Source organism: Microtus pennsylvanicus, chromosome 1 (genome assembly GCF_037038515.1).
Source record: "Microtus pennsylvanicus isolate mMicPen1 chromosome 1, mMicPen1.hap1, whole genome shotgun sequence".
NCBI lineage: Eukaryota > Metazoa > Chordata > Mammalia > Rodentia > Cricetidae > Microtus > Microtus pennsylvanicus.
The window spans coordinates 47,756,442-47,781,426 of record NC_134579.1 but is presented as its reverse complement, the minus strand read 5'-3'; the positions used below and the strand labels follow the sequence as shown (position 1 = coordinate 47,781,426).

General features: G+C 38.7%; 1 protein-coding gene across 9 annotated transcripts; it reads left to right on the top strand.

The window, feature by feature from the left end:
* The first annotated feature begins 1,398 nt into the window (after window positions 1-1,398).
* Window positions 1,399-23,833, top strand: LOC142844918 (OX-2 membrane glycoprotein-like). Of its 9 annotated transcripts, none has more exons than XM_075963734.1 (7): window positions 1,399-1,521; window positions 1,840-2,000; window positions 8,213-8,551; window positions 9,204-9,503; window positions 16,118-16,220; window positions 17,682-17,773; window positions 23,464-23,833. In XM_075963734.1, the coding sequence occupies exons 2-7, from the start codon at window positions 1,937-1,939 to the stop codon at window positions 23,538-23,540; spliced, it is 975 nt and encodes a 324-aa protein (XP_075819849.1). In that variant the 5' UTR covers window positions 1,399-1,521; window positions 1,840-1,936; the 3' UTR covers window positions 23,541-23,833. The 9 variants fall into 9 exon arrangements, with proteins under 9 accessions (XP_075819849.1, XP_075819815.1, XP_075819852.1 ...); XM_075963700.1 differs by having other exon boundaries at window positions 17,682-17,782; XM_075963737.1 differs by lacking the exon at window positions 23,464-23,833 and adding an exon at window positions 22,530-23,453 and having other exon boundaries at window positions 17,682-17,782.
* Window positions 23,834-24,985: the final 1,152 nt, after the last annotated feature.

Below are 24,985 nucleotides of genomic sequence, written 5' to 3'. Positions count from 1 at the left end.
GGCATCCAAGGCATCCTTAATCACACTCAGTGCTCTCTACCTCCAAAACCAGAGTTAATAATAATTGTAATGATCACTTCATTTTTCTTTGGAAATTGACTTTGCTCTGCATGAAAGATGAAAATGTCTCCTAGGTGGGCAGTGATATTAAAGGTAAGGCATGTAGACGTAGTCAAAATTTATTTTGGCGATGAGAAGAAAGAAAGGTCTCTGTCATTTCAACCTTAGGAAAGACAAGTATTTATGTATTTTTGTGGGTAAGGTATACCTGACACATGACCTTAGTGACCTTTATTTTTACAAAGTTTAAGGGAGAAGTTAAAATAAGGAGATAATTCTTCATAAGGATTTATAAATGACTAAGAAAAAGAAGGCTTATTACCCAGAATTTGTCTGTTATTTAGCATGAAGGAGAATAGCATGAATATACATGTCTGTGACATGCAGGTTGACTACTGATACCAATGCCGAGAGGCCAAGACCACTCTCCAGAGTATAACATTATTTTCTGGTTCAAGGTTTGAGTTCTATAATCGTGAGAGTTTATCTGGGTGTCTTAGTTAGGCTTTCTATACTGTGAAGAGACACCATAATCATGGTAACTCTTATAAAGAAAAATAATTGGGGTTGGCTTAAGGGTTAGAGGGTTAGTCTATTATCCTCATGGCAGGAAGCATGGCAGTGTGCAGGCAGACAAGGTGCTGGAGGAGCTGAGAGTTCCACATATGGATCTGAAGGCAGCATGAAGAAATAGAGACACTTGTCCGGGCTTGAACATTTAAAACTCCAAAGCCCAACCTCAGTGACACACTTCCCCCTGCAAAGCCACACATACTCCATCAAGTCTCATCGCCTAAGGCCTATTAAGTAGTATCATTACCTAATGAAAAACATTCAAACCTAAAAGCCGATTGTGGCTGTCTTTTTGAAGCCAAGCACACTGGGTGAAATTTTATCTGTATATTTTTGTATCTCTTGTTGGGGAATATTATATTAAGGTGTGTTTCTTTTGTTTAGGCTGCATTTGTTTAAACTCAGTGAAGCTGTGACTCTTTGCCTGGATAAAATACGTGATGGTCCTAAAGAAGAACTAAATGGTAAGAAATACAGAATTAGGCTAAAGAGATGACTCAGCGGTTAAGAGCATTGACTGCTCTTCCCGAGGACCCGGGTTCAAATCCCAGTGCCCACATGGCAGCTCACAACTGTCTGAAAATCCAGTTCCAGGGGATCTGACACCTTCACACCAATGCACATAAAATAAAGCTAAATAAACCATAAAAAATTTTTTTAAAAAAAAGAAGAACTAAATGGCCAATAGCAAGGCAGGAGCAAAGATAGGTGGGCCTGGCAGACAGTATAAACAGAGAGAGTAAATAGCAGGAGAAGTGAGGAGAAGGAGAAGCAAGAGAACAAAGAGAAGATGTCAGGGACCAGTCATTCTGTCACCCAGGCAGCCACGGAGTAAGAAGGAAAGTAAGACATGAAGTAAGAAAAGGAAAAAGTTCAAGGCAAAAGGTAGTTGGGATAATGAAAGTTAGAGAAATGCTGACTAGCAACAAGCTGAGCAAAGGCCAGGCATGTATACTTAAGAATAACCTTGTGTGTGTGTTTATTTGGGAGCTGGGTGGTAGGCCCCTCAAAAAGACAAAAAAATAAAACATCAAGCAAAAATATGTAACTGTATCTGTATTTATGTAGCTATATATTCTAGTTTAGCTAGTGATATAGAATTCAGACAGATGTTGAGAGAAAGAGGAGATTAGGGGTGCGTATCGCCACACCTCCCAGTAAAATGATTGCAAAATATGTTGATAAGGTATAATCTTATTTTGGCAGGAAACAGTGGAAGAAAATTACAGTCTCCCTTTTACAAATGTTCTGCAAGGAAACAAGATATTCTGACTGTTAGTGAAAATTTTCACCAGGAGAGTCAATGGGGTTTTCACTCCATTGCCTTCTGCACCTCTTAATGCTTCCTGTCTGCATACAAGAATCAGGTAAGTCTTGATTTCCTTCTGTAGATGTTAAGTGGAAGTTAATGGCAAAATCGCCAGGTTATAGACCATTTACTTTTATCCTAGTAAAAGGTAAAAAGGGATCTATGCTTGGTTCTGTGTATTAATCATGCACACATATAAACACAGAGATGGCAAATCATTTAATGTGAGAATAGTTGAAACAATGACTACAGAAAATTGGAGAAAGGGGAGAATGATGGCAAGCATGCAGCTTCTGAGGTATGTGCACCATGCTCAAACAAGATAGCCCCTATGCCTGATTTATGCACATATAAAGGTGGCAGACCAGCTAGCTGCAGAGATCTCCTCACAAAGTCCGTTTGTTGCTGTTTTTGTAATTTTGCCCATGTTCACAGTCAAACAACATACATAACATTTAATTTGGGGTTGAGCTGTTTTAAATCTTTTCTTGGTAATTAAGAGCTTTTAATATGGTGGGCAAGCTTATATAAAATTTGCTTTATGGATTTGTCTATCATTACAAACTGACCTAATTTAAACATTCAACAAATATTGTCTTACTATTTTCTGATCATTATGAATGATTGAGTTAACAGCATCTAATCCATCAGTTTTCTTCACAAGGTAATAGCTAGTGTCCTTAAGAATTCAGATGAAGGGTCTAGAGAGGTGGCTCGGTAGTGAGGAGCTCACAGTACTCTATTGGAGGACCCAGGTTCTCTTCCAACCACCTACTTTAGGAGGTTCACAACTGCCTGTAAATCCAGTTCCAGGGGACCCAAAGACCTCCTCTGTCCTCTGTAAACACTCAAGGGCACATAGCCTGTGCCACAAGCATAATTAAAGAACTAGAATAAATCTTTAAAAAATAATTGAGGAAATCAAAAACATTCAATTAAAAATAATAAATTCAAAAGGGAAGCTGAGGTTTCATGACAAAGTTTCTTTTTTTTTCTTTTTTATGTGGACTCAGTTTTTTTTTTAATTTATTTATTTATTAAAGATTTCTGTCTCTTCCCCGCCACCGCCTCCTATTTCCCTCCCCCTCCCCCAATTAAGTCTCCCCCCAGCCCGAAAAGCAATCAGGGTTCCCTGTCCTGTGGGAAGTCCAAGGAACCCACACCTCCATCCAGGTCTAGTAAGTTGAGCATCCAAACTGCCTAGGCTCCCACAAAGCCAGTGCGTGCAGTAGGATCAGAAACCCATTGCCATTGTTCTTGAGTTCTCAGTAGTACTCAAAGTTTCTGATTAGCATAAGTGGAGTCCTGGGTTTAATCTCTAGCCCTAAGTAAGAAAACTGCATAAATATATAAAATGCATAATGAGAAATTCTTCTCTTAGGAAGTACCTCATACTATAAACCAGAAGAGGACCTGGGAGCCAGCCATGATGAGGGGCAATGCTGTGGAATCAGTGACTGACAGCTTGGATGTTCCTTTTTTGTGTTGTTAGTTTGGGTTAGTAGTGTTCAGTCCTTCCCTGAAGACAAGGGCCAAACTATGGAAACTAAAATGTTTACAGTGACTTTTAGCTGTCAGATGACCCTTTGTTCTCATATTGTTCAACACTGTAAGTCTGGTAATGTTAAGCCTGTTATGAAGACGAAAAGGCTGAGGTGCAGGAAGATAAAGTAATGCTAGAAGACCACAGTCCTGCAAATGGCCCCAGGTGGAAAGCATGAGCATAGAACTGACTGATGAACACAGTGTTTCTCTAAACGATAAACTTGCCTCATGCACTTAGAGGTTAGTGATGCTGTGGGCACAGTTTAGATCCACCATGTTCATGGTGAAAAATATTTGAAAAGAAAAGTTTCTTATAACTTGATCATGGAAATGGAATGAATGAGAGAAAAACGTATGACATCATATGAGTTATGTGGATCAAGCTGTGGTTGTGTTTTTAGCCTTCATATTTAAATAAAGCCCACATTAGGAAAAGTAGATAGTACTCCATAGCAGTGTTCAGACTCTTAACTTTTACGCTCCACATCTTCACATTATGGGTTTGTTTTATCTGTTGTTGGCTTAAAAAATATACAAAACCACTTAGCATCAATTCAGTTGTGTCTGGTTTCTTTATATATTGGTAGAATTTCTTAACATTTTTAGAGGAAATGTATTTATCGAATCTCATTGTTGAATGAATTCCTTTGTGTAGTACTATAACTTAAAAAAACAATATTTATTTATTTTATGTATATGAGTGCTCATGCCAGAAGAAGGCATCAGACCCCACTATAAATGGTATGAGAACCATGTGGCTGTTGGGGAATAGAACTCAGGACCTTTGGAAAAGCAGTAGTGTTCTTAACCATTGAGCCTTCTCTCTATCTAAACTTTTGTTTTGTTTTGTTTTGTTTTTGTTTTTCAAGACAGGGTTTCTCTGTGTAGCCCCTGCTGTTCTGGAACTCACTCTGTAGACCAGGCTGGCCTCAAACTCAGAGAGATCCACCTGCCTCTGCCTCCCAAGTGCTGGGGTTAAGTGTGTGTATCACTAAACCCAGCCCAACTTTGGCTTGTTTAACATACTATTTTTGTTAATTGTAATTTGTTTTTTTAATTTATTTATTTATTTAAGATTTCTGCCTCCTCCCCATCACCGCCTCCCCTTTTCCTCCCCCTCCCCCGAACAAGTCCCCCTCCCTCGTCAGCCCAAAAAGCAATCAGGGTTCCCTGCCCTGTGGGAAGTCCAAGGAACACCCACCTCCATCCAGGTCTAGTAAAGTGAGCATCCAAACTACCTAGGCTCCCACAAAGCCAGTACCTACAGTAGGATCAAAAACCCATTGCTATTGTTCTTGAGTTCTCAGTAGTCCTCATTGTCCACTATGTTCAGCAAGTCTGGTTTTATCCCATGCTTTTTCAGACCCAGACCAGCTGGCCTTAGTGAGTTCCCGATAGAACATCCCCATTGTCTCAGTGTGTGAGTGCACCCCTCGCGGTCCTGAGTTCCTTGCTCATGCTCTCTCTCCTTCTGCTCCTGATTTGGACCTTGAGATTTCAGTCCGGTGCTCCAATGTGGGTCTCTGTCTCTGTCTCCTTTCATCGCCTGATGAAGGTTAATATTCAGGAGGATGCTTATATGTTTTTCTTTGGGTTCACCTTCTTATTTAGCTTCTTTAGGAACACGAATTATAGGCTCAATGTCCTTTGTTTATGGCTAGAAACCAAATATGAGTGAGTACAACCCATGTTCATCTTTTTGGGTATGGCTTACCTCACTCAGGATAGTGTTTTCTATTTCCATCCATTTGTATGCAAAATTCAAGAAACCATTGTTTTTTACTGATGAGTAGTACTCTAATATGTATACATTCCATATTTTCATCCATTCTTCCATTGAAGGGCATCTAGGTTGTTTTCAGGTTCTGGCTTTTACAAACAATGCTGCTATGAACATAGTTGAACATATACTTTTGTTGTATGATAGGGCCTCTCTTGGGTACATTACGAGGAGTGGTATTGCTGGGTCCAGGGGTAGGTTGATCCCGAATTTCCTGAGAAACCGCCACACTGCTTTCCAAAGTGGTTGCACAAGTTTGCATTCCCACCAGCAATGGATGAGTATACCCCTTTCTCCACAACCTCTTCAGCAAAGGCTATCATTGGTGTTTTTTATTTTAGCCATTCTGACAGGTGTAAGATGGTATCTTAAAGTTGTCTTGATTTGCATTTCTCTGATTGCTAAGGAAGTTGAGCATGACCTTAAGTGTCTTTTTGCCATTTGAACTTCTTCTATTGAGAATTCTCTGTTTAGCTCAGTGCCCCATTTTATAATTGGGTTGATTAGCCTTTTACAGTCTAGTTTCTTGAGTTCTTTATATATTTTGGAGATCAGTCCTTTGTCAGTTGCGGGGTTGGTGAAGATCTTCTCCCAGTCAGTGGTTTGCCTTTTTGTCTTAGTGACAGTGTCCTTTGCTTTACAGAAGCTTCTCAGTCTCAGGAGGTCCCATTTATTCAATGATGCCCTTAGTGTCTGTGGTGCTGGGGTTATACAGGAGTGTGCCCATGTATTGTAGAGTACTTCCCACTTTCTCTTCTATCAGGTTCAGTGTGTTCGGACTGATATTGTGGTCTTTAATCCATTTGGACTTGAGTTTTGTGCATGGTGATAGATATGGATCTATTTTCATTCTTCTACAGGTTGACATCCAGTTTTGCCAGCACAATTTGTTAAAGATGCTCTTTTTTCCATTGTATACTTTTAGCTCCTTTATTGAAAATCAGGTGTTCATAGGTTTGTGGGTTTAAGTCAAGGTCTTCTATTCGATTCCATTGGTCTACTTCTCTGTTTTTATGCCAATACCAAGCTGTTTTCAATACTGTAGCTCTGTAATAGAGTTTGAAGTCTATAGACCAGGCTGGCCTCAAACTCAGAGAGATCCACCTTCCTCTGCCTCCCAAGTGCTGGGGTTAAGTGTGTGTATCACCACACCCAGCCCAACTTTGGCTTTTTTAACATACTATTTTTGTTGTAATTTGTAAATTGAGAATTTTATATAATGCATTTTGATCATATTTACCTGTAGCCTCCTATTTGAAATGAGGTCCATGTGCTCACAGATAAGCATAAGAGAAAGCAGAATTGTTAAACATTCTTCTTTGAAGGAAGAAACTGATACCTATTCGCCCAGAAACTAGAGTAGATGTTTTCTAACAACCTGGTGATCTTTTGCTATTCTATGGATCTAGGCTTCACCTGAACCCCCTAAATCCTGAGCATTGTATACCAGTCAATAGAGCCTGTCCTTATGAAAGGCATTCTCATGCAGTAGAGTTTTCTATTTTGCTTATTACAAGCCCATCCCCCCTAGGCTTAGATCCTGAGCGCTGTTTCTCCGTCAGTAGCACCCATACCTGTGAAAAACATCACAGGTGCTTTGCTAAAATGATTTGTTTTGCAAATGAGTTTTGATGTAGCCAGCTTTGTTGTGATAATTGTTACGTGGTAACACTTCCAAAGTTTTACTGGGTTTAAATATGAAAAAAAAAAAAAAAACCTTTTCATCAGACTCCAGAAGTTTTGGTCCAGCACTAGTTTGCTAAAGTCAAGCTGAATCCAGGTTTCAGTCTTACTTACCCAAATCATTGCCCTGCCCACTGTGACCCTTGCCACACTTCTTCTTATGCCGCTCAGATTCACCCTCTTCTCCCTACTGCAACTTCATGGCCTTTAAAAAAATTAGCTAAGTCTAATTTGTTCTGGTCTTATATCCATGAGTATGGGTCTATCCTCTGTAGTGTGGCATGAAATATATTCCTCATTTGCAATTAGATTTTGATCATAAAAATCTTGTTTGCGTTTTTGGAGAATACATGTATTAGCTTCTATTAGGTGTATATTAGGGGTAGACTTGCTGCTTGTAGGGGATGCTTACAGTCAGTGATAAGATAACCCCAAGAGTTGTCACTGAGTACCCAACAGAATTTACACTTCCTTCGGCAGTGTGGGTGAGGTGTATTGTTTCTGCAAATTCTCAATAAAACTTGACATTGCTTGCCTTTCATTTTAGACAACTGGCACATATGTAGTCCTCAGAGTAGCCTGCATTTCCTTGATGACAAAATCGAGCAATTTGAGTACATGAGCTATCCATCAAGGTGTTGAATAATTCATAACCTAGGGTACATATGTACATATATGTATAATTATGATACAAGTTTAGCACATATATATGTAAGCAAAGTCATATATATATAACTTTGCTTAGCATATATATACATATATGTATTAAGCAAAGTGTTTTATATATAAATACATCTTATATATATTTATGTATATATATATTTATTTTCTTAATTTTTACCCTTAATAGTTATTTATTAGGTAATATGTGCTAGAATTCATTTTAGATACTAGATATTCAATGTTGAGGAACAACTGTAGTTCTTTCTCTCTCTCTCTCTCTCTCTCTCTCTCTCTCTCTCTCTTTCTCTCTCTCTTAGTTCTGAGGATCAAATATAAGGCCTTGCCTATGCCAGGCAAGCATTCTCCTACTGAAACTGTACATAGGTTATGGCTCCACACTTTTTCCTTTTCATTGAGACACAGTTTCTCTTTGTATCATAGGTTGCTCTTGAATGCACGATCTCTTCCTCAGTCTGGAGTGTGTCAATTTCTGTTGTGCAGAAGAGGCAAATAGAATGGTAATCATAAAGCCAAGTGGTTTTAGGAATGCTGGAGTAGAATGAATGTATATTTCCCTTAACACTGGACCTCATTTTCAGTGTATTCACAGGAAATAAAGCATAAGAATTATGAAACAGCTGTACTGGGAAGAAACGTGACCATCTTCTGCAATTTGACAAGTCTGGAAAATGTTCTGCAAGTCACCTGGCAGAAAATTGAAGGCTCTTTGCCACAAAATATCGGCACTTACAGCCATAAATATGGAGAAAATATTATCCCACCATATGTGAACAGGCTGCACTGCGAGATCCTGGAACCCAATGCCTCCTTCATAACCATTCAAAAAGTGACATTTGAAGATGAAGCCTGCTACAAGTGTCTGTTTAATTCCTTTCCACATGGCAGCCATGGAGGACAAACCTGCCTTACCGTCCTAAGTATATAACCCTTTCTCTAGGGTCCTATTATGGGGGCAGACATCATGGAGTTATAGTGTTTAAAGGCATGGTCCAGAGAAAGGAAGTTAGATGGTGAAAAAATTGACATTGATGAGTCCAAGTGACTTAGACAGGAGAAAATCATGGAGGCCAATGGGACGGTGAGCTGAGGCAGGACCTTCTACCACCCCACCCCGGTTCTTCACAGTATACTGCACTGGCTTCAGTGAAGTAGAGAAAACCCAGAAGAGCATCAGAGTTTTGTTACTAAGGCAAGAAAAAAGTAGGGTAAAGGAAAGACAGCAGAAAAGATCAAGGAAAGGGGAAGGCTAAGGGAATTAGGGTTCCCCAGTCCTCAAATAAGCAATTTATTCCAGGACTAGTGAGAAAACAGGAGTTCTTTATTGTCCCGGTATAAGCGTGAAATACTGGGGGTGTGTATAATATAATTTATAATTGCATAGAAGTTAAGATAGCAGTCAATAAACAGAGAAAAAGGTATTGAAAGTTTTATGATATGTGACGGGTGGTACCTAAGAGGAATACGTTTTCAGCATTTATGTGTCATATAAAAATGGGGGAGGGGGAAGCCATTCATTAACAGCATACTAAAATTGATTATATTAACTTCATTTCTCTCTCTTTGCCTCAGTTGTTCCTGAATTAACAACAGAACTCCATCCTGTTCCTGGCTCTGAAGATCTCCTTAGCCTTCATTGTTCAGGGGTGGGAAAGCCTGCTCCTGGAATCTTCATTTACCCTTCAGAAGCACTAGTGCCCACAAAGGAAGAGTACTTTACTAAGAACCCAAATAGCACAGTGACCACCACTAAAATATACAACATCTCTTTGAAAGCTGTCAGGTCCTTGGGCCTCCAGCACCTGGTTGTGTCCATGACTCACCCCGTACGAAATGAAGAGAAGATAGTTCCTCTGCCAGTAAAGCAAGAGGGTAAGTAGAAGGGACAGCAAATCTGGGGAGGGAGGGGGAGTTGCAACTGGGGAAACAGCTTAGTCTGTAGAATACTTGCCATGAGAGCATGGAAACCCAAGTTTGAACCCCAGCACCCACATAAAAAGCCAGGTATAGGTGTGTCCTTGTGATCCCAGTGCCGGGGAAGTGAGGAAAGGCAAATCCCTGGGCTCACTGGCCAGTCAGCCTGGAGTAATCAGTGATCCTTGGGTCCCAGTGAAAGTCTCTTAGAAAAATGAAATAAAACTAACAAAATCACAAGCTAGACAGCTCCTCTGATTGATCCCCGGCTTCCAGTACATACATTCCCACACAGATACATTCAAATGCACAAAGAAGCTCAGACATTTACACACATGTACACATACAAGCATGTACTTGCACATGCAGAAGCATGCACACACATAGACACCCAAGAGAGGATGAGAGAGTAGACATATTTATCTTTTTAAAAACCCATAATGAAAAATATTCATGTTAATCAGCTGTTTTTGAAGAAGTAAACCAATATAATGCACATATATGATTAAGAACTCAAGCAATGAAGCTGGGCATAGTAGCATGCACCTTTAATCCCAACTCTTAGGAGGTAGAAGCATGAGGATCTCTGTGAGTTCATGGCCAGCCTGGTCTACATAATGAGTTTTGGGACAACCACAGCTATCTAGTGAGAGCCTGTCTGAATAAAACGAGCGGCGGGATTCTTTACAGCAACTCTTCGCTTACTTAACTGCTTTCACTCATCAGTTAAGTTTTCCTTTAGTGCATTAGGCACTTTTGCTTTTCCCCACATACTATTTTTATTTTTTAAATTAAGATAGAATGTGTTCTATTAAAACATATGATTTGAAGGTTGTTGGTGTTTTCTATGTACTTTGCAACCATCACTGATGTGCAATTAGAGAACACTTCCATGATTTCCTGAAGAAACCAAACACCTTCTAGCAGTGGCAAATTTTTCAATGGCTGAGGTGTGTGGCCTCCCAATTGCCCGTAGTCACCAGCTTGTTTTACATGCAGATGGATTTATCTATTGTGGTTACTTCATATACAAGCAAAAACATTATATGTTTTCTTTGCCTGTAACTTATAGCAGAGTTTTCAAGGTTCATCCGCACGGTGATATGTATCATTACTTAAATTTTTCCATGAGTAAAAAGTATTCTACAGTATAGATGCACCACACCTCACTTATCTATGCTTCAGTTGATAGATATTTGGATTATTTACATTTTTGGCTACTATGGATAATTCCTCTTGAGCATTTATGCATAAGGTTTTACATAAGTATATCATTTCCCTGGGAATAAAAGAAGTGTCCTTTGTGGGTTTTATGGTAGATTAAATGTTCAGTGTTTTCATGAACTGCCAGTGGTCAAATGGTTTCAAGTTTCCAGCAGCCATGTGCGTCTGGTTGGCTTTTGTTTGCATCCTTGCCAATACTTGTTATTCTATAGATAGAAGGGATCTCTCCATATGGCCTCGAACTCACAGAAATATGCTTACCTCGTCCTCCCAAGTGCTGGGATTAAAGGTGAGGCCACTACCACCCTGCATATCTAAGTGTTTGTAGTAGGCCTAATTTCCTGTATGTCCTTAATCCCAGCACTCAGGGAGGCAGAGGCAGGCGGATCTCTGTGAGTTCAAGGCGAGCCTGGTCTGCAGAGTGAGTTCCAGGACAGCCAGATATACACAGAGAAATAGGGTTGAGACTGTGATTCAGTGAGAGAGGGCTTGTTTGCCATGGGCAAGTCTCCGAATTTGATCTCTATCTGGGAAAAAAATGGAAAGCGGCAGGAGTCATATGACTTCTTTAGGGGACAAAGCCTGAGAATAGGAGGAACAAGCTCTCATTGTGACAAGGCCCTGGAGACCCTCACCCATTTCGGCAAAGCCTGTGGACACAAAGCTTGTGGACGGTTCGCTGCGTAATTCTGGGCATGACTCCAGGAACATGTGTGCTACCTGCTTTCCTGCTTTCACAGTACAAGCCGTATTGCTGGCTGTCTCGAGTTTCACTTTCTCAGCGTTATAAAATGGCTACTAAAAAAGAAAAACGTTCTCTGATGACTGTCCTCTGAGTGAGCCACAGGGAGCGTCCTTAAAAATACACTGGACCTGATACAGCCCCTAAAGTCTTTGCTGTTTGAGGTGTGGCCGTGAATTCAGACTTCCTAAGAACAGGATGTTGCCTTTCCCACCCACCCTGTGAGTAGCCGGAAAGAGGCACAGAAGTTCATGAAGTTTAATATTACAAATCTGCACGATTTTCACCCCAAAAGCCTAGAAGAAATGCAAAATAAATAGGTGATATCAAGAGTTAATGGGAACAGTCTAGGAACAGGAAATTAAGTAGAATCATAGATGCCCACGGGTCTCTCATGGCTGTGTCAGCAACATAAGAAGTTGAGAGGAGAAGGGCGTGAGAGCAGGGGATGAACAGCGCCAGCCTTATAGACCAAGTTACGGTGACACACATCTTTAATCCCAGTAGCCACAATGACATGCACCTTTAATTCCGGTAGCTCCACTAGCTTGCCATAGAAACCAGGTTGCAGTGGTGCATGCCTTTAATCGCAGACTAGAGAGGAATATAAGACAAGGGGAGACAGCTCTCAAAACACAGTCTCATTCTGAGATTCATGGAGGCAGGATCGTCACTGCAGACTGAGGTTGAGGTAAGAGTCAGTGGCTGGCTGTTTTGCTTTTTGGATCTTCAGGTTGAACCTCAATTTCTGACTCTGAGTTTTTATTAATTGTGCTTCATTTAATCATGCTTCATTAGGCCCTATGAACTCCCTATGATTTGGGAAATCTATAATATTTTAAAAGAATTGTTGAAAGTAACTTATTCAGGTTTTCTGAATTGTTGCAAAGGGAAGCTTGGACCCAGACTAACTAGGTGAACTCTTGAACTCAAGCCATCTCTTATCGATCACTTTCAAAAACCCCACTTTTATTATTTTACAACATTTCTTTAATCCCACATCAATCCTTTTATTATTTTACAGATTTCCTTCTCACAGTCTTGTCTACCTGGTCTTTATAACTCCTTTCTTCAGTTACTGAGCTTTGAACCTCCATTCCCAGCAAAACAAAAGTGTCGTTTTTGATCTTCCTCAGAGCCCTAGATCAAGTGGTGCAGTTCCTGGGTTTCCAATGAATTGTTTCTGTCACTTCCTCCTGTAGAGTCTACAAATGTTGTTCATAGTCTATAAAGCTCGGCTCCATTTCCATAAAGCACGCTATGGAAGCAGAGTTACCACTGTAAGTGACTTGTCCTCATATCTCACTCTCATAGAATCTCAAATCATTCTCTCCTAAAAGTTTATGCATTCATCTCCTCTTATTCATTTCATATTTCACAGCCAATAGAATATTTTGTTTCTACCAGTATTACCACTGGCTTCAGGCTTGTTTTAATGTGTCTCAACCCTCACAAGCCTTGTTCAATTAGTTTGTTTCTTGTTTGCACTAATTAGCAGCACTGCCATCACAGTGAGTGGCATTATCCCCATAGTTAATCCAAGATATAGTGATGGAAGTCAACCATTACGGGCTTTTCGATGGTTCTATCTGTTAACATTCTTGAGGGAATCATTTTATTGATTATAATTATTAATTATTACCTTTACTATGAGAAATGTAGAAGATAAACCTAGAATAAAAATAGGATAACATTTGAACATATCAGGAGTAGCCTAAAGAAATCTCCAGTCACCAAACTTTTACCAAGGAAAGGGTTATCCTAATATTTCAACAGTCAAGAGTATTAACTCATTTCTCTCTCAGATTCTCAACTCCAAACTGTCTAAACTGGAAGGGAATTTGTACTTTCTTTCTAGTTCCCTCCCAACTGTTTTACTTTGATTAATGGCAAAATACATTGCCTAGCACCTGAGAATTCTTGAACCAGTCAATCAGCCTCCACTATTCTCTGATGTCAAGTAAAGTCTTCCTTCTAGCTTCAACAGGGGATGCAAGATAACAGTGAATCTTTCACATTGTAGGGAAATGGTTTAATTATTTTTGTTCCACGGCTCAGAGAGTTGGTGACCATCTTGCCACAAGCAAACAAATTATTTGAAATAATAAATACCTGTATGAAATAAAGCAGTCCTGAATTGTCACACAGCCTGTAGGTTTTCATTAACTCTATGCTATATAAAGCTCACCAACTTTTCATTTGAGTTTTGTAGACCAAAGCATGCTACATGGCATACCTTGATTTGATTTCATATTCACGGATGCATTACAGGCTTCAGAGAACTAAGGAAACAGTCATCCATCCTAGTGAAACCTTCTCCTGCCTAAGGCCCTTACAACACACTTGTCAGAGAGTGGAATGTGTTGGAGGAATTCTTTTCTCCCTGCTTCTCCGGGGTAATATCCTAGAATCTGAAAGACACAGGTATGAAGATCCTGGGGTCTTTGTGTCTATTGAATTTCAGATGCCAACCTATGGGGACACAGTTGGGGCAAAACTCAGTTTGAAGTATAAACATAGGACATAGAAAGAGGTTTGCTACCAAATCTACAATAATGGGATCCTAAGTATTCTGCAAGAGAGAATAGGGCTTAGAAGGCTACATCAACCACACAGTTAATGCTATTTACACAGGAAGTGTTTGAGATAAGTGTAACAGTACTCCACAAATCTTAAAATAAAAATCAAAGACTATAGTTTCTTTCTTCTAAGTGTACATTGACAAGGCAAGCAGTTTACTGCAAACCCAGAATAGGGAGTTCTGTGATTTTCTCTTTCCTTCCGTACTGTACATCAGTACAAGTTTATGAGTTTTCTAGGCTCTCACTTGGTAACACCGGGTACAGTAAACCTCTGGCTATCAGTCTTGTTCCTGCTCCTGTATACTGACAGCTTTCATAGAATTCCTGAAATGAGAATGAAGTGAGAACCTGAAATGATATAATTTGGTAGGAAGATCTATTCTGTGTTGTCCTACTATTAAGATATAATGACTGACATTTTGTTTTAGGGCTAGCGGGAAGGATCCAATTTTTCCAGAATTTTGTCACATTAACCCTCGCACCAAGGAGAATCACTAATCATCAGTAAATTCTGAATGTTTTCTCAACTCATCGAGAATTTACTCCTGTTAACTGATTTGTTTTGTGAACCTCTCATTGAAAGTACATTAAAGCATCTGGGGTGGATTTCACTTCATTTTAAAATCCATGACTTCTTCTTTTCTTCATATTATCTGGCAGATTGTATAAACATCTTCTTCAAGTTCTTTTAAGGAACTTTTCTATCTTTTGAGAAGCAAGTTTTTAATTAAAAATTTCTTTTTCAACTTAAAATGAAAATTATTTTTTTTGTTAGGTTATATCTCTGGCAATTTCATACACCGATTCCTTTCTTCTTTTCCTCTTCCTTATCTCTCTCTTGCTCCTCTCACCCCAGCCTCACACCCCTTCTCCCCACACCCACTCTCCTAGGCTCATGACTTTTGGTCTTTCCTTGGCCCACTTCGTTTAGTCAGGGCTGTCAATGGCAATATCCACTGGAGACTATGGGGTCACTAAGGGATGGATACACAACTGAAAGCAAAATTTTCCACTTTCCCTGAATATAACAGTAGGAAATAGTTCAAGATTGTAGAGTGGAGAATTCTGAGCTTCTCCTCCACTCAGGCTTGGCAGTGGCTGGGCTAGAAGTGTTTTTCTTTCCAAGGACGTTTCTTCATTACCCATTTTAAGGAAGTTATATATTCTCAAGTGTATCTAGAAATAATAGCTTAAAACTTCTCTTTCACTAAGTGTCTTTGTCCTTCCCCTTTAGAGCTCATTCTTCTGTCGTGTTACATGTTTGCTAAGTCCGTTTCCTCACAAGATTTTGTCACTGAAGGTCATGTGAATATTCTTGCTCTTTTCATTTGGCTGTTTTTAATTTAATGATATTTTTAAGGGGTCTCAAAAATATTAGAGATAAGTATTTGTGTTCTGTTTTATTTTTGGAAACAGAAGTTGGCCACCTTATTTTCCAGATTAATTTTCCCAAGTCATAACTGGGATTATATAAATTAAAGACCATAAGCATTTTCTATAATCTATTGGCTGTGTTCATATGGTTAATTTTAATTCTTTATTAAAATGCAACTGTTAATAAGAAGTAATTTATCAATTCAAGGTTCTGCCTTCCTTAGTTTTATGTTAAATACTGGGGATGTAAATTCCCGATTCTGGAGAGTTTTCATGTGCTGTTTTTCTGCTTTGTTAGAATTGCCTTCAGAGAAGATGTCATATTTCAATGCAAAGTTCTTCATGTTCAATCTCTTTCACCTACCCCAAATGTAGTATGTCACTGAAAAAGAACTGTAAAAACTCGATAAAACCACATCGATAAAAGTGTCTCGCTTAAAGGTATGCACTTCCCTAATTATATTCAAGAGAAGAAGGAACTACTCTATAAGATTTTACCTTTATTTGCATGGTAATCAGAAAACATCTTATAGAGTAAATTTTAATGTCAATTAGGCAAACCCCAGAAAACATTACAAGTAAGTTAAAGGCTCCAAGATGACAGTACAGTGTAACCAAAGAAATACCATGCTCTGGTCTGTGTTTTTCAGGTACCGTGGATCATTTCAGGATAATTGCAATTATATTCATCATTTTATTTCTCATTTCATGTGGTATCGGTGCTCTTTCCTATATTTACTTTAAAAAGAAAAGGTAAGCTGTAGGATAACCTGTTGTGACAGAGACACTGGATACAATAGTGCTAGTTGGAAATACTATTTTTAAAAATTTCCAGGGGTTCTGGAAAAATTCGTCATGCAGAGATGCAACAATGCATTTCCACATCCTTGACAATTTCTGAAATTGATTGGTTATAAAAGAAGGCCATGGACAAGCATTTATGTTTATGGTGAATTGAGTGTAATATTCTTTTTTTATTTTTTAAAAGGAAAACTTGTTCATTATTATTTTCTGTGTATGTGAGTTTTGCCAGTGTGTGTCTGTACTCTACAAGTGTGTGTCTGGTGCCTGTGGAGGCCAGAAGAGAGTTCTAAAGCTTGAGGTACAGGCAGTTATGAAACCTGTTGCTGGGAGCTGAGCCCTTTATTGCTGAGTCAACTCTTTAGCCCCACGTTTAAGACTCTTTATTGAGAACAGATTTTCACAGGAGACAGCAGAGGACTCAGGACAGTAGGTGTGAGGGAGTCTCTGAGTGCCAAACAAGGCTGAGATGGAAAGCCTGGGATATGTGTACCTAAGGTAGAGGGTGAAGCTGAGATCTTATCTAATAGGTTAATATAGTAAAATGCGAACCCATAGACAGCTCCCCTGGTGGACAGAGGTATGTGATGGGGAGGAGATCAATGGAAATAGTGAAATCCTAGCCCTTGGCAGCAGGAACTATAGTCATAATTGGTAGCTTGTGATTTGTCTCTCTGTGTTTTAAATTTAAAAAGTGGTGGGGTTTTTATTCTGCTCCATCTTGATCCAGGGAAATATATAAACCAAGGAAGTGTGAGAATTTGATCTATAATCTAGAAGGCTCTCTCACTGGGATGTGGAAAAGGCGCCTTACAGGACAAGAACGAAGGAGCATTTTGAAGAGACGGCTACAGTAGTCAGGAGACAGATGGAAACTGTGTAGACCGAAGAGGTAGAAAAAAGGAGGAGGGGGTTAAGGTTCTACTCAGGATCAGAAGGCTTCCTGAGGAACGGGAATGGAGAACGAGGGAGAGGAAAGAATTATCTTACCCAAAGTAAGTGTTTTAGCAGTAAAGAGAATGTTCATAAATATGTACAGAGGGAGCGCAAGCTTTTGAGGGAGAATTAAGAATTCTGCTCTAAATGTTGTCATTTTTAAATGCCTATTTTATACTCGAGGGAGTATGTTAATTAAGTATCAACAACTATGAATCTAGTATTTGTGGAGCAGACGATAAGGTTAGAATATAGATGATATGATCTCTATGGAGATAGTAGATCACAGACTATTGCTTCAAACTTTAATGTAAAAACAATAGGCAAGTTCTAGTATTTTGGTGAACTGCTCAAGAGAATTTGTGTAGCAATCTACCAAATTTTACTTAATAGCCTGCTCTTATAATGTGTTGTCATGGGAAGGAGTGTTTGGTCAGTATGTACTTGATTTCTGTAACATTTTTACTGTATCTCTAGGTCAGAGAACATGCCTGTCTCATTATCGACACTGCGACCCGCACCATCATCAACAGAACCTGAGGGCTTAATGGGCCACCACCATCAGACAGGTATAAATGGTAGTGTGCATTTATTTTTTTCTGTCCCTGCATAGCATTTAAGTTTAAGACAAAGCATTCTAAATTAAAGCTTGCACTGGCTTGCAGCAATTGCCATTTTAAAAATAAGTGGAGAAAAATGTTTTTATAATGTCATTGCAGGCAGCAGTAGATTCAAGTGGAGCTTTATTAATATTAATGTCTTTAAGTTTTGAAATTAAAATTAGATTTATTTTAACTGATACATAAAATTAAAGATATTTATGGAGTACCATGTACATTTTGATAGCAGATTAAACGTATCTGCTTATTCAGACATTCATCAGTTTTTTTTGTACCTGAAACTTAAATGTTTTCTGCTAGGTTTTAAAGATATACTCATTACCCTTCTGGACATTTGCACAAAGAAGTCTCACTGACATCGAATTATAGCTTCGTCCTATTGATCAACCTTATCCCTCCTACCCTCTACTAACCCAGACCTACTGACCACCACTCTACTCTCAACTCGGACATGGGTTTTGTAGATTCCGTACCTAGATAAGACCATGTGGTACTTTTCTTTACGTTTCTTGATTATTCTGCTTGACATGGATGAACCCCTAGTAACACCCACAGTGCTGCACATGATAGAATTTCCTTTTCATGGGCGAATGATATTCACACGTTCACATGGGTTCTCACTCCACTCATCAGTTCTAGGCAGGCAGTAGCTTCGCCCTGCATCTGTTGTGACTAGTGCTACAGAGAACATGGAAGTCCAGGCATCTCAACATGAAAATTTATTGATTTCGTTTCCAATAATAGAACAGCTTGATCATGTAACAATTCTTTTTTTTTTTTCTTTTTGAGAACCCTTCCTAGTGTGTTACATTTCATGTACAGCATGAACTGGTTCCATTCTCCACATCCACACATCTCTTGACTTTGGTACTTTTAATAGTAACTATTCTTCTGGGGTAAGTGGCCATCTTCTGGTGGTTTCTACTTGCATTTCTGTGATGATTAGTGCTGTTAAGCATTTTTTTCTCCTATATCTATTAGCCATTTTGTATACTTCCTTGAGGAATGTCTGTTTAGGTTTCTTACCTATAAAATTGAGTAGCTTATTTTTCTTGAGTTCTTAAGCTTTTATAGATCTTGAAACGCTAAACCCTTCTCAGATGTGGAGTTTGCAAATATTTTCTTCTTCTCTGATGTTGATCTCTTATATGGAATTGACGACTGTTTTCCTTCTGGGTTATCCAACTTCCCTGGCACAGTATTTTCTAACATCACCAACCGTTCCCAGGGTCTGGGTGTGTGTCCTTATCACCTTAATTGAAAATCAGTTCTCTGTGAATGTGTGAGTTTATCACAGTTCTCTGTTCTGCTGTGCTGGTCTGTGAGTCTGTGTCTTGCAAATGCCATGCTGTTTTGATTAATTACTGCTCCATGGTACATTTTGAAGTCAGGAGGTGCAGTGGCTTCTGACAAGGGATGAGGTTTTGCTGTTCAGACACATTTGTATTCTCTAGTTAGTTCTGAGTAGGATGTCTTTGAAATTGCACAAACTCTTTGCCTCATTTTCAGGAGTACAGTTATTTTAATGATTTGAATTCTTTGTATCTTTTCAACATGCATATCTTCTTTGATTTCTTTATTTGATAATTATTTTTTTTACTATATAGAGCTTTTGGAAGGCTGATAGCCATTTTTAGTGTAATTTCTTCTTCATTATCTTGTGACATGTTTATTCAAGTCTTTCCTTTTTAGGAAAGCTCACATTTTTCTCTATGTATGATTTTTGAAATTTCTACTAATTGAATGTCTTGGTTCTTTTTATTAGTTCACTATCTTGAATTATACCTTATTTTTTAAGTGAAACTTTGGTGGCTATTAGTAGCTAGGAAGATTTGTTGCTATTATTTGAATCTTTGCTAAATTTTACAGAAGCAAAGTCTTTGACTGATTCTGGTAATTTTCCATGCACATAGTCATCCCTCACACATCCTCTCTTGGCTAGTTGATGTCAACTTGACACAAGCTAGAGTCATCTGAAAGGAGGGAACCTTAATTGAGACAATGCCTCCAGAAGATATAATTCTTAGACATTATCTTAATTAGTGATTGATGGGGGAGTGCTGAGCCATTTGTGGGTAGGGCCACCCCTGGGTAGGTGGTCCTGTGTTCTATAAGATAGCAGATTGAACAAGCTATGAAGAGCAGGCCAGTAAGCTGTGCCCATCCACGGCCTCTGTACCAGCTTCCTCCCTATTTGATTTTTTGTTCTGACTTCCTTCAATGATGAACTATGATGTGGAAGTATAAGCCTAATAAGCCCTTCTGTCCCCCAGCTTGTTCTTGGTCATGTTGTTTCATCACAGCAATAGTAACCATAGTAACCATCACTAAGACAAATGCATGGATTTTCTTTTCCAAATTTATATCTCACTTTAATTCTAAATAATAGGTAAAGAAGCTTCTTTTTTCTCATTTTTATATTTAAACATATTGTTTAATATGCCACTTAACAAATGCTGGCTATTGGTATGGGTAAGAAATATCTTATTGCTCTGATTATTTTTTCAATTTTTTATTATGAAGAGGAGATTGATGGTTGAAAAAAACATTGTAAGTAAAGTGATCATCTGGCAGGCATGAAGACTTGAGTTCTATCTCCATAACCCACATAAAAATGCCAGATATTAATGCATGCTTCTAGTCCCAGTGTGTGCTGGTAAAGTAGAGACAGGGTTCCAACATGCACTGAAGATCAGCTGCGCCACCTAGCCTTGTGGACTGAACAACTACTAGATTCTTGACTTTCTTTGGTAGACAGCCATTGCTAGGCTAGCTGAACCACAATCTGTATGCTACTCTAAGAAAACCCCTTTCTTTATCTATGTATACACTCATTCTATCAGTTCTGTTCCTCTAGAGAACACTGACTAAAACAAGCAGCATCTACTTCCATTTTAATATGCATATTTCACTTTATCATGTTTCTTGTCCAGCTTTTATTAAACTACATATTTTTTGCTAGCTTGAGGCTCATACTTATAAACGTATACTATAACAATTTATTCTAATCTCTTTAGTTATTTGCTAAAGACAATATATGTGCTCATTTTAATGCCGGTTTAAAAGTGCTTTCAAATATATAGCTTAGCATAATTCTCTCTACCTTTCATAATCATATTGTCTTATCTCCATTCTTTTTCATGTAGGTTTTTCTGAATTATTTAATATTTTATAGATGCATAATTTACATAGTAATAAATTTTGTAGGTATTTCAGCTTTCCATATATTTTACAGCATACCTATTGATTCACTTTTCCATTTATTTTGGAAACTTTTGAAAATGTTTTCAGTTAGTCTTGATACAATAAAATTTCTAAGTATTGTGTACTTATCTTTTTCTTTCTATTCCTGTATAGCTAAGTTCTTGAATCTAGTTCTAACATCTTAGTAGGTTAAAAGCAAAACAATGCCTAGTAAAATATTGTTTACCTGCTAATGAACTAGTAATAACAGAGAAAAGTTTATCATAAAATGATAGGAAGTTGTATTCCATAACAAAATAAAAGGTAACCAAATAGAATGGTACACACACACACACACACACATGCACATACACACATTTATAAGCTTATGAAATGCCATCTATTAAAAAAAGAATATTGGTATTACCAAAATAAGAATAACCTCTAAGTCAGGCATTGTGGCTCATGTCTGTCATCTCAGTGCTTGGAAGGCTAAGTCAGAGGATCAGGCTGATCTACAAAATAAGATTTTGCCTCAATTAACCTATCTATTAACCCATCAATCAACAACTTCAATTTGGAAGAAAAAAAAGTCACTATGAGTATTATATGTAAGCAGTTACAACTTAAGAGTATTAATGCTCTGGGCCTGCAGGAGACAGTGAGAAGGAACAAGTTGCAACTACATGCAGCACCAGACTTTCACACCTGCCCTTGGGTGAAGGATGCAGACACAAACGGACGGATAGAGAATGCAGTACTCACATCCACCCATAAACAAGGAAGCCTTGGCCATGGTGTCAGGTATAGGCTCACCGTGGCACATAGTGCGGCGTAGTGGGATGTGAGGAATGGGCAGAAGTGTGAAGCAGGCTCTGTAGAGCTAGTCTTGTTAACTTTTTAAAAAAAAATCTATGTTCTGTGTAGGCACCTGTTCAAATTCTTCATGCTCTGTGGATTCTGTTTTGAACAACTGGGCCTCAATGTGAATTTGTGAAGAACAACCTATAGTCTTGGCAGCAGCCTGGATTGTTTAGAGATCCCTATGGGATTCCCCTTGGCCAGCAGCTCAATTAGAAGCAACCCAGTGAAGGACAGGAAACTTCACTGGGTGACAAAAATGAGCAACTGAGACTCTGTCTACCCTATTATTTGGCGATTTCATTTAGATCACCTTCACATATGTATATATTTTAGGAAGTTTATACTGCATTAGGTTTCCATAGTACCCTCAAATGCCCCTTATTTTATGTCTGTCCTTGTATTCCCTTCCATAACCTCCTCTCCCCTCCCCTACACCAATTTATACTCCCATTCCAGCCCCACTCCCTCTGATTCACCAACCCCTTTCTAGTCTATTTTTATTTCTTAACAAGATCTATTTATCCCTCAGTCCTTTACTCTATACCTATTCTCTGTGGTATTTTTTGATATCTAGTTTCTAATATAATTTTAATATTTGTCCTCTATCTGATGTGTAGTTGAAAAATAAAACCAACCACCACCATTTCCCATTCTGTAGGCTGCCGCTGTATATGAATGAAGGTGTCATTTGTTGTGAAGAAACTTTGCTGCTCTGTATGAATGAAGGTGTCATTTGCTGATATGACATGAAGCTTAAAGTTTCATGAGGTCTTTTTGTAGTGTAATTTCATTTATATTTTAATAAATAAAGCTTTCCTGAAGATCAGAGAATAAAACAGCCCCACTGGTCAGCCTTACAGATCAGACAGTGGTAACACACACCTTTAATCTCAGAAGCCGGGTTAGTTTGCTATAGAAACTGGCAGTGCATGCCTTTAATCCCAGTGCTGCATGCCTTTAATCCCAACCCTAGAGAGGATTATAAGACTGGAGGAGATAGCTCTCAGGCTCAGTATCATTTTGAGACTCCTGGAGGTAGGATTACTATTTTTTGGACTGAGGATCAGCCTGTGGCTGGCTGTTTTGCTTTTATGACCTTCAGGTTGAACCCCAATATCTGACTTTGAGTTTTTATTAATCATGCTATGTCTCATTTATTAACTGTTGGTTTCACTGCCCATGTTTATGGTATTCTGTTCAGAAAGTCTTTTCCTGTGCCATTGAATTCAAGGTCATTCCCCATTATAGACCCTCAACCCCAGTGTTCCAACATTTTTGGTACCATAAATTATTCTGCACTCTACTAAAAGAGAAACTTACACATCACATTAGCCACAATCCCTTTACCTACAAAGATGTATTTCCTTGCAAGATATGCTAAGGCCGTTGTTGCACAACGCTTTTGGGAGTAACCAACCAGAAACTGGTTTGACTCCACAAGATGAAACCCATATGGGATAATGCTTGGGTGACCAAGACCCTGAGCCTAGATATCCCAGAGACTTATGGTAAAACTAAATAATAGTGTCCTACAAAAGGAGGGGGGATATAGTGATAAGATGACTCCTAATGGTATTCTGATATTTTCATAGATCAATGTCTTGCTCTGCTCAGTCATCATCAGAAGAGCTTCCTTCAACAAGGTGGTAACAAATATAGAGACTCATAGACAGACATTTGTTTTTGGAGAGTGAGAGGCCTTTGAACACTCAGCCTTAAATGGAATGTCTCCATCAAATCCCTCCCCTCAGAGCTCAGGTAACCCTGCAGAAGAGAAAGAAGAAAGAGTGGAAGAGCCAGAAGGGATGGAGGATGCCAAGAACACAGTCTCCTATATTAACATGAACAAAGCTCCTATGAACTCACAGAGACTGAGGTGGCATGGACAGCGCCTGCATGGGTCTGCACCAGGTCCTCTGCATATATATTATGGTTTCCCGTTTAGTGTTTTCATGGGATTCTTGTGTGAAAATTCTTGTGTGAGAATTGGTGAATCTCTAATATATATATAATCTTCTCTTGGCCTCTTTTCCTCTTGGTGACTTGTCCAACTTTGATGTGATTGGATTTGTTTCATTTTTTATGTTTTGAAGAAAGTGAATGAATGAATGGCTGAATGAAAACCTAGCCACTAGGGTAAAGGTTGACAACTCAACTGTCATTTATAGCTGCGGGGAGAGGGAAAGCAGTTTTCCCCAATAGTGACATACCAACCACTCCAGTGCAGGCTTCACGATCAAGAGTAGCTGACTAATCTATATAGACTCCATATATATTTCTTTTTGTTTTATTTTGTCTTGTTGGATTTTTTTAAAAAATAAATTGTATGCTTCAATTTGGCTATAGTTTGTTGATTATTTCCCTTTTCCTTTTTGGATGCTGTCTTGTTATTTAGGATTTGTTGTATTGGGGTTGTGTTTTTTGAGAAAGAACTTAAAGTTGGGCGGGTAGAGAGAGAATCTGGATGGACTTGAGAGAGGGAAAGGAGGGGATCAAAATAGATGTAAAAGGTGGTGTAAATAATAAAAATAGAATAAAAAGGAAAAATATTACAAAGCAGAGAAACTAATTTAAATGCTGGCCAAATAAACATTTCAAATTGTGTACTTGTGACTTATAGCCTTTATAAAAGACACTTTTAACTTAAAAAGTCTGTAAAATAAGACACTGAGGTAGAAACTTTCATAACAGATAAATTGAATCCAGTTTACTCCAATAGTTTGAAAATAGTGATTTGTTGGAGCTAGAGTTAGGACCAGCAGTTAAGAATAGTTTCTACTTTTTCAGAGGACTCAGGCTTGATTCCCAGCACCCACATGGAGGTTCACTACCATCATATTTAACTCCCAAGACTCTGAATGCCCTTTTCTGGCCTCTACAGAGACCAAGAATTTACATAGAACATAGACATACAAACAGGCAAAGTAATATGCCTGCAGGCATCATACCACTGGACGTCTCAGAATGTCGCTGAGGTAGAAGACCCTTGAATTTTGGTGTCGGGGTCCAGTGCTAGCCCGGACCATAAATTATTTCTCTCAACAAGACCCCAACATAAACTCTCTCTGACCAGCCTGGAGGCGCGGGAATAAAGACACAACTCACATGGCTTAA

Bases quoted from the DNA above. Each gene is read 5' to 3' on its own strand.
- LOC142844918 (XM_075963700.1), top strand. From the start codon at position 1,937: ATGGGGTTTTCACTCCATTGCCTTCTGCACCTCTTAATGCTTCCTGTC. The intron at 8,552-9,203 runs GTATATAACCCT...TCTTTGCCTCAG, and splicing joins AACCTGCCTTACCGTCCTAA to TTGTTCCTGAATTAACAACA. The intron at 16,221-17,681 runs GTAAGCTGTAGG...CTGTATCTCTAG, and splicing joins ATTTACTTTAAAAAGAAAAG to GTCAGAGAACATGCCTGTCT.